At 35.8% G+C, this 14,952-nt stretch overlaps 1 protein-coding gene across 6 annotated transcripts in view; it reads left to right on the top strand.

Annotated features, from left to right (window-relative positions):
* LOC134211815 (histone acetyltransferase KAT6B) overlaps positions 1-14,952 on the top strand; it is an 84,608-nt gene that overhangs the window by 50,617 nt on the left and 19,039 nt on the right. For all 6 annotated transcript variants that reach the window (XM_062689087.1, XM_062689088.1, XM_062689092.1 and 3 more), the window contains one exon: positions 11,956-12,250. In XM_062689087.1, the coding sequence (XP_062545071.1) occupies positions 11,956-12,250 (295 nt within the window). The remainder of the gene's footprint in view (positions 1-11,955; positions 12,251-14,952) is intronic.

Genomic DNA, 14,952 nt, shown 5'->3' with positions numbered 1-14,952 from the left:
CAAAAGTGCATCACAATCAAAAGATCTATTATAATTGAATATTGTGCACCCATGTTTGTACTGATACAAATCTTAATTTATTATAACACTTTTTTTCCAGAACCACATCATTTTGTATGGAATACTCTAAACTGTTGTAGGAGTATCATATTCATCCATATTACGACATTTTTCTCGATTGATTTTGATGATTTTTTAGTTTTTGAGCGCTTTTCGGAACGATTTCCTTAGGTGGCCCATTCACTGAAAAATCGTCACGTCATATTTACCTAAAAACAAATGTGGTTCTCATCCACCATACTTTTCACGTGAGATTGACCTGAATGGCAATAAACAAAATTTAGCTTCGTTGAGTTTATCAGGTAAATCTAACTGGATTTTCCAGTACTAATGACGTGAAGTTTGAAAGTAGTTACGTTTTTGATCAGGTGAACCTTACTTGATTTCTACATACTGGTTACGTAAACTTTTAGTGAAAGCTACATAACATCAGGTAATCACCACATGGCTTAAAATATATTGCAAAATTGTTTTTTAATGAATATAAAATAAGTTAGTTACTGCCCGCAGCCGCAGAGGAGACCTCTTCGCGTTGTTCATGCGTTGAAATGCATTTGATGCAGAATGGTATTTTATCGTTAGACATGGAATGCTGTCATTCGGCCATTGCGCTTTGGAGTTATCACAAAAACACTGTTGGAGAATAGCTCATAGTTACTGACGAATGTAAAATGAAATTTATCAGATTTGCTGAGAAATGATGAAACTAGTTTCTTTCTTGAAAATTGCTGCTGTTTCCGCAAAAAGTAGTCCACCCTTGGAAGTTAAATCTGGAATAAAACTTTTTTATTCTGATGCTACCGAATAAACTGTAGTTCTAGGCTTCATGTAGTTTCATTTTCTTTCATATCACTTTTTACGAATCTTATAAATTGCCTCCGACTTCCGTTGATATTTTTTTCAAGGAGAGAATATGCAGGTTCGGAGAATCCCCGCCTAGTTGCACCTGAAATAACGCTTACCTCTGCGAAGCCTAATTATTTTCAGGTTATATGTCATTAATTCTTACGTGTCAAGTCACTCTCAAGTGAAAAGTGTGATGGATGAGAACCATATTTGTTTTCAGGTAACTAGCGTGAAGATTGTTTACCGCAAATGCCAAAGCTGCAATCACACTAACACAATCTTACTAAAATTGTTTACGAGTACATACAAAAGTATTCACCAAGATTTTTAGTAAAAGTTACGTGAATTTCAGGTGAACATTACTAACGTCACGTATCAATCGTCGTTTGTTGAAGACAGATCAGTTACGTGATTTTTAAATTGAATATGACCTGATGATTATTTAGAGTGTAGGTAATAAACATCAATAAGCTAACAATGATATGGAAATGCTAATATCATCTTCCAAACTTAGACGTACATGTCCATGATAGAATTAGAGGCGAAAGTATAGAATTGATAGTTCCGTTGGGATACGGCAGGCATGGAGAATGTTTTTATAGAAGTCGATTTGAAAGCGAGCGGAGGGTAATATTTGTGATGGCACATATCGCTCGACCTTTCTTCTGCCAAGCTCGTGCGATATGTGCCATCATAAATATTGCCCTCCGCTCGCTTTCAAATCGAATTCTATACACGCACAGCTGAAAGTATGCTCTTTTGGGCAGAAATACACTCTTTTCCGGGAGAAAGGGACTACCCACAAAAGGAGTAAAATTTGACGCATAAAAAGAATAAGTTCTACACACTTTCCTGTTTTTATGCATAAATGTTATTCATTTTTGAATAAAAGATTAGTCATAATTATGCATAATATTTATTCCTTTTTATGTGTAGTCCCATTCTCGCACGAAAGAGAGTATGTACTTCGAAGTCATAATTGAATACTTTATAGTCAAAAAAGCATACTTCAAAGTCTTTTGTGTAAAACATTCTTCATGCCTGCCGTATCCTAACGGAACTATCAATTCTATACTTTCGCCTCTAATTCTATCATGAACATGTACGTCTAAGTTTGGAAGATGATATTAGCATTTCCATATCATTGTAAATCGTTTAACTTCACGTAGAAGTAACACACATAAACTCATTAATTAGTATCAATAAGCTGCCAGATTCGCAAAACTTATCAAATATGGTTTGAGTGCTAGTAATGGACGAATTTATTTCAGTCGTTCAATTTACGCTCCGCTTGAGTGCGCCTCATGACAAATTGTTGTTCTGCAACATCATATTGTAATTTTCTCACTGGTAATAAAATACGCTACTCGCTTCGACAGTTGTCCTGATAAGAGAACGCAATGTATTTTGCTCTGGGTTTTATGCTTGTTACAAGTGTTTTACACTTTTCAATCTTCTTCTTCTTTCTGACAGCTGAATCAGCTGATGGGGTTCGGTCCCTAGTATCGAATACTTTTAATTCTAAATATAATTCTTACACATATGTTGTGTTCATGTTTGTGTACCTGCGTATTATGGTCCCCAATTTGATTTACATGTTTCATTTCCGCATGTTCCGTTATACCGTGCCGGGCCCTTATTCCGTTCATCTCAGACAATGCGAAATGTCTAGAAACTCAAAAAATAGCCGTTTAGTATTTTGAAGCTGCAATTTTGCTACATAGTGTCATTTTCTATATACTATTGTAAAAAAAATATGTTGGGATGCATTCATAGACTTAGGTTCCAATAGTGAAAACAAACTCGAGCAATTCTGTGGTCCAAATTCCAATAATCTGAAATGGCATTAATTCCGTTCATTCTTGTTGCTAATTACAATCACCCTAAAAACATTTGATTTTCCCATTTATTTATCTTTTTATTCATTATTATTGCAAATAAAAAGCTTAAAATAATATTATATTAGTTATAATAAGGCCTGGATTCCCTTTTTACGTAGTGTGTTACGGAGTAAGATCTACCAAATCAAGCCCTAGCTTAATCCATTTTTCGAGCTAGTGCAATAAGTTGTAGTATGTAATAAGGATTCATTGTATTCAGTTCTCGCTACCAAATGCAGTCTCTGAAAAAAACTTAATTCTTTTTACTCTGCAGATGGTTGATAGACTCGAATTTCCTTCGTTTAAGGATAAACTGTTTATTTTTGGCTAACACCAGATCTCGACGTTTCATGCATTTCTACGACATTTGGCATAAACAATAAAAAATCCATTTCGAAATTATCCTGTACCGAAATTTTCGTGTTTCTAAAAAATCAAACTTTGACAGCTGACTGCTTAACGAAGTCCGATTGAGCTGAAATTTTGCATGGGGACTTTTTTTTGGGGACTCGGCGTCAAGGAGATGGTTGTCAAGTTGGTATCCCTGATTTTTGACTACTGATGAAGATTGGTTGTGTGAGTGCCCTAATGTTAAAAAATAGAGCTTTTAACTGAAAATTTTATTGTCAAATGCAAATTTTGACAGAATTATACTGCCGTGAATCGCATATCTGTCCCATCTTTGCTGGGTTTCCTATTCATATGGATGTGTGATGTCAATAAAATGTGTAAATGCTCTATCGTGTAAGCAGTCACTGAAGGCAAGTGTCAATGATTTCAAAGACTGCGAATAGCAATAAAGTGGTCGCAGTGGCACACCAGAACAGGAAAAAAATTGTCGTGAGGGGAAAAGGGGTGTTGCGAGTTGCGTAGCCAGCTAAAGTCTTGCAGCTTACAGACCCGAACAAAACTAGCTTTGTACGCATATGTAGAGTTGTCCAGTTGTTCTATAGGGCCACCATAGACGTTGAAAGATGCAGACTACTGCATTCTCGGAGAATTTGTGCCAAAAACACTACGTTAAATGCTTGGCGGCGTTGTGGGAAATGGTATAAAATCTGCAGACGCATGAATCACGATTTATACCAAGTGTACAAAAATGCTGACATCAGCAGGCTGATGAAATACGGCAGTTTACAGTAGAATGGAAATGTAGTACGTATAACGGAAGAGTAAAGGGCTGAAGTGTTGTTTTGCAGAGAACCTAGAAGAGGACGTAGCCTCTGGAGTAGACCCCACACTTGCTGGCTGCGTGCAATCGAGAAAGAGTTCGGCCTGTGCAGGGAGACTGGCGATTGGCGGCCCAAGAATCCGCGACCTGGAACATGATTTTATATTCGGTTTTGCTCCGATCAACACGGAGTGTACGACCGTCATAAATAGGTAGGAAGGTCTTCTAATAATTCATAAGTTATGAACCCAGGATCGGTTCCGATACAGTCCGGTCATGGATTGGCCGCGTAAGTCAAAGGTAGCGCCTTACGGGATTCACCGACGCGACGTCCAGGAGAAGATTTGAACCAAATATTCAGAGACTGGTCGGCAGGGATTGCAGTACAAACATCGGATTGCGGGTCATTCGCAATTGGACTAGGCGGTACTGTTTTACGAAAAATAAAACCAAACAAACGTCAAAAACCTCAGCGTCAAGCAACTCACACGGAACCACAAGTTATTCCGAAATTTATGCTCAAAAGAGCCCAAAAGTCACCAGTAATTATCAGAAACTCAGAATATAGACTGACAGCCGGCAGAATCTTACAGACAGAACATATAGCTGAAACACGTTATTTAATAATTGGTTTTAAACTGTTTTCGTAAATTTAGCTATGGCGAGACCTCTAGGTTGGGCTCGGGGGAGGTGCCCTACACGGAAGAAATAAACTGCCCAATAGTGAGTTTAATTCACCCAACCTCGAACATCCGTACGGGAAGCCAAAATTGAGTAAGTAGGGTCGAAGTAGTTTGCCTTTACTCCCATGTTAAAAAAGTACCCAACGGAAAATTTATTTACCCAAATGTAAGTTTAATTCGCTCAATTTCGACCTCAGGTAATAAAACTCAAAATTGGCTTCTCGTATTAAACTGGCGTCGTTGGATTGTTTGGCTCTTTTGTTTTTGACAACAAAAGAAAGAGTGGGTGAAAGAGAAGAGAAAAAATAACTCAAAAGTAAGTTTAAAAATACTCAATTTTGGGTACTTTTTGACCCTTCCTTCGGAAGTGTCTATAATTTCACTTTGTATGCGTTACGCAGGTGTGTTACGTATTAATCTATCAAGAAATCTCGTGAATTATTCAATAAAATGTATGGTATTTTAAACAAATTCACTTTGACATTGAAAATATAATTGTAACAAATGATATAACATGGAATTATGCCCATTTTTCTGATTTGTTTCAAAGAAACAAATTATTTTAATTGAGGAACATATAGAAGCATGTACAAAAAAATCTTCTCAGAAAAGCAAAAACGTAAAAATTGAAAGGGATTTCAAAAATTTCTTCAGTGGAAGCTAGATAGCAAATGTGAGCATGTTTTGAGACACTAATAGATCACTTATATGCATGTATGTGTGCGTATGTGGGAAAATTCTGAAATTTACTACCATAAAAATCTTGCTCATTTTTAAGGTATTGAACAAGTTTAGTTTTAGCAAATTAGGCATCCATATGTTATTATTGAACGCTATTGAGTTTTGCTCAGATTAATGACTGATTTAGTTAGTTCTGGATTAATTAATATCGAGGGCGCTGGAAACTACGAGTACAATATATGCAATCAGCGTTACGATAGTTGCTAACCATGTTACAATAGTTATTCAATCCGACGAGCACCTTATAGATAGGCAGCATGAAGTACAGTACGTTATCATTCGTTGAGTTGTCACTCAACCCATGACATCCGCCTTTGGGTAGGCAATTATTTTATCACTTTCACGGTAAATCGCCGTGGGAAGCTGAGTAGTTTTATCTCGTTTTAAATACTGAAGTCTGGAAAAATTTCCTTATAACTAAGGAAGGGTCAAAATCTCACTGTAGGTGGATTAATCTGGGTTTTTTTCTTCCGTGTAGTATACTCCTCAGATAAAAGCAATTTTTAAGTTGAAAGTCACCTTAATAAAAATTAAAGGAAATAAAAGGAACCGAGCAAGTTGCGAGGCGTACAATACTCAGGAGGAGTGTTGCAATATCGGGAAGTGTTTGGTACCTCGATGTATATAAAAAATCAGGTATGAACATGCGTCAGTTATTTTTATTTATTTTGAATTCGATGTTTTTCCACTAGCTACGAAGTTAAAACGCTAGTTGCAGAAGTAATTGAGTATAAGTTCAGTATCGTTATGACTAAAATCTCGAACATGACTAATTCTGAACATTCGGTTTTGAAGGACCATTTAAATTTTGTTCGCGTAGTTCTTTCCAGTATTGAATTCGTATATGTGATTTTGATCCTCCGTATCTAAAATCGATTTTAATATTTGGGCGCTAAAACGCCAGTGTTTGTAATATGAGTTGTATTCGAGATTTGAGTAAAAATGATATAAGTTATTGCCATCGGACATTTTTTTATTAACAGAAAAATAGACTTGTCATAAGACGAGTTTGTACCATCCCATTTAATTCCACAACTTGATTGTACCTTGACAGATACGTATTTCGACCCCACCAGTGTCTCGTACTTGACTAGAGTCATCTTCAGTGTCTCGTACTTGACTAGAGTCTGACTGAGTGACTTAAGGAGTCAAGTACGAGACACTGAATACGACCTTGCTGTTGGGATCGAAACACGTATCTGTCAAGGTACAATCAAGTGGTGGAATTAAATGGGATGGTACAAACTCGTCTCTTATGACAAATGAAGACATTCCGCTAAAAAGCTCAAAATAACTTTCTTAAGAAAAATAGACTTTTCCTTTAATGACTCCGTATCTTCCGGGTAAAACCCGACTCCAGTGTTTGATTGCAATATTCTATGATTACCACCATTCCACCTGCACTCGATTATTTTCTCGATAAATTTTGGTAAAAATGTTACTGATTTTTTTTATGGCAGCAAAATGAAATTTCCGAAACAATTTCTGACCAAAACAATTCATTTCGAAAGGAATTTTCAAAGGAATACCTGGAAAAATTTATGAAGAAGTTCCTAAAGGACTTTCTGAAGAAATTCCTGATTCAGGTAATACCGAAGAATGAAAAAGGGAATTACATGATCACCGTTTTCGACCGAATTATACTTATTGGATCAGTGGAGAATTTTCCGCTTTACGAAACGTTTTCTTCGTACTAGGGAGCAGTACAAGTAGTTTTCGTGATCGTCATGTGAAAGCGAAAATAATTGCGTTTTCATTTTCAAGAGACGAGATGATAATGTAGCGGGCTCCTGGTCACATGTCACATTACAAGCAGTCATGATGGGAATGTTGCTTTGTTTTGAAATCTAAATTTCTAAATAGCTTCAATAGATAAGTGCAAATTAATGTGAGATGAAGCATCTAAATCATTGGAAAATTAATAATCATCGTTTCTATAATTATATAAAGTGTTTATATGTATTAATCTACTTGTTTGCTAAGAAGTATTTTGACACTTTTTGATTAATATTACAAGCACTTGCTTTCAAACGCTGGTTTTCGACTCAAATTACATATTTCATTTCATGTCTAATTGAAGTAGCTCATCCTTAAGATCTTCCTTACTGGGGATCAAAGAAAGTATTCGAATTAGACCACTTGAACGTCTCTTATTGAGGTTTATATCAAACTGAAACTGAAACTACCAGTTTGCAACGCAGAGTTGTAATTTTATTTTTCGAGCACTTTTTGAAACTGACTGCACTTCTTGACTTTTTGAAACTAACTGTTCGACTGGTTTGTTGTAAATATGAGCTGATTTGAAACTGGAATGAAACTGAGTTTCAAATTCATTTAATAGTGTTTGTGTGTGTTAGATGATAGACACACTTCTTGCCGTTTCTTATGCGAGGTAAAAACTACCGCGAAAAATGTTAGTTTGTTTTGTTTTAGCTTTTTGGAAAAATAAAACCAAGTTGCAACTGCAACTTTAGCATTGGGACCGGCCTAAATATTGTGTAATACTCATAAAAACTATAGTAACAGTTTATGGTTTCTATACATTTTGATGAAAAACAAGTTTTGGAAAACGGTAGAATCAAAACAAAGCTGTCAAATAGATACAACGCTGGAAAGGAAAGATGTGTGACATCTTGTCACTGTACGCGTACAGCGTGATACGAAAATCATTTTGCGGAAATCATATGTCTGTCGATAGTATTACATAACTTCTGTGGTGCATAATAAATCTTCAAACCTAATATTATGAGTTGATCACACTAAAGTTGTTAGTTTCAGGATATTTGTTCCAATATTAATAAGATGCTCCTAGTTTTTTACTAGTAATCCTATAATAAGAGATATGCAAAAGCGGCCATTGTGAGCCAATCGAGCATTGAGAACTGTCAAAACGTGAGCCAAATGAACATTGTTATTGTTGCAGATTGAGTGGTATTGAGGTAATAGTAGAAGTAATCTAGTTTATGTATCGTGTTTCGCTCATTTGTATTGTACTTTTATTTTATTAACTATGCTTATTTAAACACCGTTAGGGTCTGTCTCATTTGAAGAATTAAACTTAAAAGTGACAGTTCAAAAATTAGCAAATAACCCGGCCATAAGAATGGCTGGTGCTACCCAGCAATTCCAATAAGACATCGATACAAAATGATTCGATATCTGTCAAAAGTAATCTTGCTCTGCGAGCAGGGTTATTCGATAATTATTGAAATGTCACTTTTGAGTTTAATTTCAGTTTAATTCTCCAAATGAGACAGACATTTAGTGGACAGACAAACATAGGGTATGATGGGACAAGATGGGTCACCTAAGGCGAACCCTCAATGCCTCAAAATAGAAACATTTTAATGTAGCTTTTCAACGTGGATCTATAAAAATAGCTCATAATCTGTAAGCCAGGGGTATGAAATATCAAAAATTCTACTTTTTATTTCATTTGAAGTCTATTTTTGTGTCAATCAAAAAATGCCGGGGCAAGATGGGTCACCTTTAAATTCCTTTAAATTATTCTAAAATTGTTTTTATTCACAATATTAAATAACACACAGATAGATGAGTTTAATGTAAATGATGTTCTTGAATAAAAAACAATGCTGAAAAATAATTTACTTTGTCATACTCTACCAAAATGAAATTTTATCATCAAATCGAGTGACAATAAAGTAGAAGCAAATTATTCCTCCTACAAAGTCACAATCTCCACATTAAAATGTATACGATGCTCAAAAACGGCCCTGACTCATCTTACCCCGTGACCCATCTTGCCCCGCCTAACCCTATTCCAAATTATTATCGAAATGCAAAGTCATTACATAACAAACATACAGGAACGAAGGAAATTACGAAAAATTCTACAAATCTACAATTCATGAAGTTCGCAAAAGGAACGATTACGGCTCAATCTGTTTTTTGCCTTTCTCGTATATGTACTAAGTAAGGTACACCGGGGCAAGTTGAAACGGTTTTTTCAAAGTTGAAATTCGAAGTGCTTTAAAAAAATCACCCTTTGGTATATTTTGAATCTGTTTGCGGTGTTTGCTAGTTCGGGCCAAATATTATACATAAAAAATAAACAACCTTAACAAACTTTTTTTTAAATATTTTTAATATTTAAATTATTTTTTTATGTGCATCGTTTCAACTTGCCCCGCGAATCGGGGCAAGTTGAAACACTGTGTTATATTCAGACGTAAGCTAATTTTGCCGTATTAATAATAAAATGTATGTGCTCAGTGACACTCAAGAAGCACGAGGTTGTAAAGGTGACTATAAAACTGCCAAGATTCGCATAAGAGTCCCATGTAAGTTTTTGACGATTTTAATTTTCTTTCAGAAAGTTGTAAGTTGTAAATTGTCTCCTGTTTAAGAAAAATTGAATGAAATAGTAGGCTTTGTTCTAGAAATTTGAAAACAAATCCCACTTTTGTTGTCCCATCTTAATATTTACTCGCATAAAAATCAGATTCCAGATTTTGATAGGTACTCTTTTACACAAAAAAAATAAGTTTATGTTCCATTTAATTGTCCCACAGCAATAAATACGGATAAGGAATATTATGTAAATTTTTTGAAGAGGTACCAATTTTTTTTTTCGATTTATTAATTTTCTCTCCATGTAAAACAAGTTTGATAAATTCAACAGCAAATTACTCAAGTCGGCGAAAACGACATGGGCAAATAAGGGCAGTGTACAACAAAGCCAAGCGTATTTTCAGAGACCAAATTCTGGAGAACGCACTACGCTGAAAATTTATCAAATTGATTTCCTCCTACTGGTGACCACTCGGATTGCTATTCAGGATGCTTCATTATTTGGTTCACTTGTATATTGCGCAGTTGATTAATTTGATTGTGGCTTCTTCACAAATGCACATTAACTAACCAGCCATCATATCACTCATAAACTCTTCGATTGGAAAAAAAGCAGCTGGGGAAGTGAAAGGTGGAGTTAACGAAATGTTTACATACTCTATGTTTTATTTTTCTGAGAGTCAGTGCTCGTAGATTAAGAATCTCAAAACTGCAGTTTAAGCATGACCCCTTTTCATTCTAGTGGAGATTGTAGGAGGGTTGCATTCATGACGGCATGGGCGGAAATTTATTAAATTCATGTTCAGAAGTTTGCATATTTTTATAAATTTGTGTTTTTCGAATGTATGTTTTTTGAAACCATGCTGTATTCTGGAAAAAAAATTACTTTTAATTGCAAGGGTGACGTTTTGAATTGTTGTTTCAACTTGCCCCGCACCACGCATTTCTATTTGCCCCGATGAGTTGAACATGCAGAGCAATATCAAACAACCAAAATACAAAAATTAAAACGGGTCTTTCATCGATTTGTCTTAATCATTATGCTTATTCAACATTGAATGATTACCTACCGTGAAAATTTGATGAAAAACTCTTCCAAACATTATTTTGAGACCTGTTTCATTGGCACGTCAAATAGTTGTTTTGGATTTTGCAAAGGGCGACTAATAAACAATGGCAGGGATTGCCTTTGAAAGCTGCAATCTTTTGGGAATGGCAGTCAGAAGGTGCGTTTAGACGAGTAGTTTGTTGAAAATAAATATCAGAGTATTCGGTCTTTTCCTATCTGAATTACAGCTTCCGTTTCAACTTGCCCCGCATTTCAACTTGCCCCGGTGTACCTTATACGTAATGGCTATAGGATCACTCTGAAACCGAACTTTTGAAGGCTCGGAGACTCATAGTGTTATATACCTCGACGATTTGAGGTGATGTCGGAAATCGATTTTTTCAGAAACTGCTGCAATGCATTCAAATGAACGCAAATAAATGTGAATTGATGGAAATAACTGAATCTATCTGTATCTAATGTGCAATTTTGACCTCTCTTATGTACTTTTATGGTAATTTTATGTGTTTTCTTGTTTTATTACGAAAAAGGCACCATCACCGCTAGGTGGATTATTATGGGCTTTGTTTGTTATTGATTTGTTATATTCGCCCAGGTTTTTTTTACGTGGGTTGGCATAAGTCGATTCTGATTCTTAACGTCAATGAAACAATGAGTTGACACCACGAAAAAATCCACAAACAAGAAAATTTAGGTGGTATTTGAAACGCTGTTGAAGTTCAGTCAAATTAACAATAAACCTAGGTGTATTAGTAACCCTATTTATAAAAATACAAGTAAAATACAATGGGGTTGGTTTTGCTATACCCTATTTCATTATGCTGTTTAAATCGAGAATGCATATCAACCTTGTAAACAGGAATATTGATAAATGTTTATTATACCCACATATTGATTAGATTGGTGCTGAATTGATTTCGAAGTAGGTACTTAAGAAGTTCCAAGGTATGGCATTTTTATTATATGGTTTACCGACATGGTACATAGCTAATAAGATGGATTTTATTTCATCTGTTTTTAATACAAAATTAACTAAAAGACTAGATTTATATTTGCTATTTATCAATATCCATCTGCATATTAACATTTTTAATGCATATCATCAAAATCATATGGACTGTACTGTACATATTTAATAAAATATTTTGATGCGGCTAAATTTAATGTTCATTTTTCTTTTACTTCCCAATATAGAGCAACCTACATTGCCCAACGGAGTAACGCGGAAGGATGCCGACCTTTACAAGCAGGTGCGCGACCAGGCTGCTATTTCTCTCGCCGAGATGATGCGACTTGATTCTAAAGTATTCATGAAGGATGTCACCCCTGAGCCCACCTCTTCGCCATCAAAGAAAACTGCCGTCACTGCTACACTGCAATCGCCCTCCAAGTTTATGGCTGCCCAAGAACGGTGTCCTGCTGCAATAGAGTTTGGAAAATATGAAATTCAAACTTGGTATTCAAGTCCGTTTCCCCAGGAATATGCTAGGTAAATATAACAGATAAATATACAGATTTTTATTTTACCCATCGATTCCGTGACTCCTCAAAGGTAACTTAAAGGTTCTTCCAATCAGCTCAACCTAATACGGCAAACCCAAAGAGCGTGGTTGCATAAAATAGTTGACCAGTGATGGTAAAAATAATTTTAAAAATCAAATTATCGAGACTGGTTTGCTATTTTAAATGAAACTACATGTGACTTTTTTTTATGCAAATCGCATCGTTCCACTTTGTTTACCAACAAATCGGAGTACAATACACCCGATTCTTTTTTTCAGTTCAAAATTTGAAAATACGTGTAAAAAAAAGTTTTATGATTTCTCGACAAATCATGCAAAATGGAGCAACTTTGCAAAAATTTTGTATGGGATTTTTTTTACACGGCAATTTTACAAATCCGTGTAAAAACAGATTCGTGTGTACACCTTTAAATAAGGCAAAAGGTACCTACTGTTTATTTAGATAAAAATCAAATTTAAATAGTTTATTTCTGAGTGGCGTTTTTATCTGTTGTATTTAACATGCCACTCTTTGTTTTGACATATTCACCAGCTTATTGAACAATTTTAGGTATTTGAAAATCGACAAAATGTATGGGAAAACCATGAGGATGGCTAATTTATGTGGTTCCCAATGAGCCTTGCGAGCAAAGGCGTAGGATTGCCAATTCGGTGATCGCGAGTTCGATTCTCGGTCCGGTCAAGGATGATTCCAAGGATGATAATACATATACATGCAACAACAGGCATAGAAAAGCTTTCAATTAGACCGGAACAAATTTTATCATGTTTATCTGTCCTCTCCCCCATCGAAATTTCGTGGTAAAATTTAATGTTTTGAGGGGAGATCATATTTTAATTTTTGAATGGTAAAATAATGAAGTTTTCAACTTTATACATTTTTGCCTTTCTCGTACAACAAAGTTGTACCGAAAGGCTATAATTTCACTCCAAAATCGAACTTTTTATAGAAGTCTCGGAGACCCATGATGTTATATACCAATCGACTCATATCGTCGAACTAAACAAATGTCTGTCTGTCCGTGTGTATGTGTGTGTGTGTGCACACGAAAACCGAAAAACATTAGCCACTTTTTCATATAGTATTTCTTAACCGATTTTCTCGCAACAAGTTGCATTCGACAGGGGACAAAGCCTTGTTGATCACTATTGAATTTGGTAACGATCGACCATTGCGTTTAAAAGTTATTAAGAAAATGGAATCGAATTATATAAGCGCCATATAAGGTTGGTGTCTTGGCTAAATGCGAGAAAGGCAGTATCACCACTCGGTGAATTAAGTTGGGTTTTTAAAATAAAACTGATGAGTTTTTAAATTTTGTCAATTTATCCATTTATTTTTTGCCTTCTCGAATTTCTCCATTCTCCATTTCTCGATCCATCGTTGCTTTGACAAACTGTATCAGTTTATCCAGAAATCCGTGTTCGTGAATTAGTTGCCACAGCTGATCTCGGTCGATTGTATCATATGCAGCTTTGAAGTCGATGAATTGATGATGTGTGCGTACGTTGTATTTGCGGCATCTTGCAATATTTGGCGTAGGACGAACACTTGGTCAGTGGCAGAGCGTTCGCCCATGAATCCCGCCTGATACTGCCACGAATTCTTGCAACTGGTGTTAGTCGACGGCTTAAAATTTGGGAGAGAGTCTTGGCAGTTGTTCAACCCCAGGTGCTTTGTTGTTTTTCAGCCTGCTCATTTCCTCCTGGATTTTCTGGAAATACGGAGCTCGATAAAGTATGACGTGCGCGCGTGCTCTCAGGCTCGTCACCATGTCTGTCTCATCATTGTCTAGGAGGTCTAAGCCACTTAGTTTTTTTTGCGCACATCTTCTTCAATGGCTCTGCATTCCAACAGCAATTTGGTCTGTTTTCAAACTTAGTATTAGCATTTTCTCACTTATTAATATGAGGCTTTTTTATGCCAGCCATTGCATGAGTATGTATCTTGTATGGCAAGTACACTTTATTCACTGTGCCTACACTCTGAAAAATCTTCACGTCACGTTTACCTGAAAACAAATGTGGTTCTCATCCACCATACTTTTCACGTAAGAGTGACCTGAATGACATGTAACCTGAACGAAATTTAGTTTCCTTGAGTTACGTGATTTATCAGGTGAACCTTACTGGATCTTCCAGTACTAATGACGTGAAGCTTGAAAGTAGTTACGTGTTTGCTCAGGTGAAACTGACGTGATTTGTACGTACTAGTTACGTGAACTTTTAGTGAAAGCTACATGGCAGCAGATAACCACTACATGTTTTGAAATGTATTGGCAATATAGTGATATTGTAATAAATGCAAAACTGATCAGCGACTGTCCATAAATATGAGACCTTTTCGCCCTGTTGATTTATTGATGCAAAATGGTGTTTTGATCATTGGAAAGGAACGCCGTCATTTGGTGCACTTCGGAGTAACCGCAGAACCACTGTTGAAGAAAAATTCAAATATACCAGCGAATGTCGAATATAGTTTATCAGATTTCTTGAGAAATGATGGCAATGAGTATCGCTGAGAATTTGCAACCACTTTCTTGTTCAAAAATTGCTACTATTATTGCTGTTAATCAAACGAAAAGTAATTTTCTAACGCTATCGGAAAACTGTAATTCTAGATGTCCATGCAGCTTCCTCTGCTTTCACGCCATTTCTCAACGAATCT

Source organism: Armigeres subalbatus, chromosome 2 (assembly GCF_024139115.2).
Source record: "Armigeres subalbatus isolate Guangzhou_Male chromosome 2, GZ_Asu_2, whole genome shotgun sequence".
Taxonomy (NCBI): Eukaryota; Metazoa; Arthropoda; class Insecta; order Diptera; family Culicidae; genus Armigeres; species Armigeres subalbatus.
This window is presented reverse-complemented; position numbering and strand designations above follow the sequence as displayed.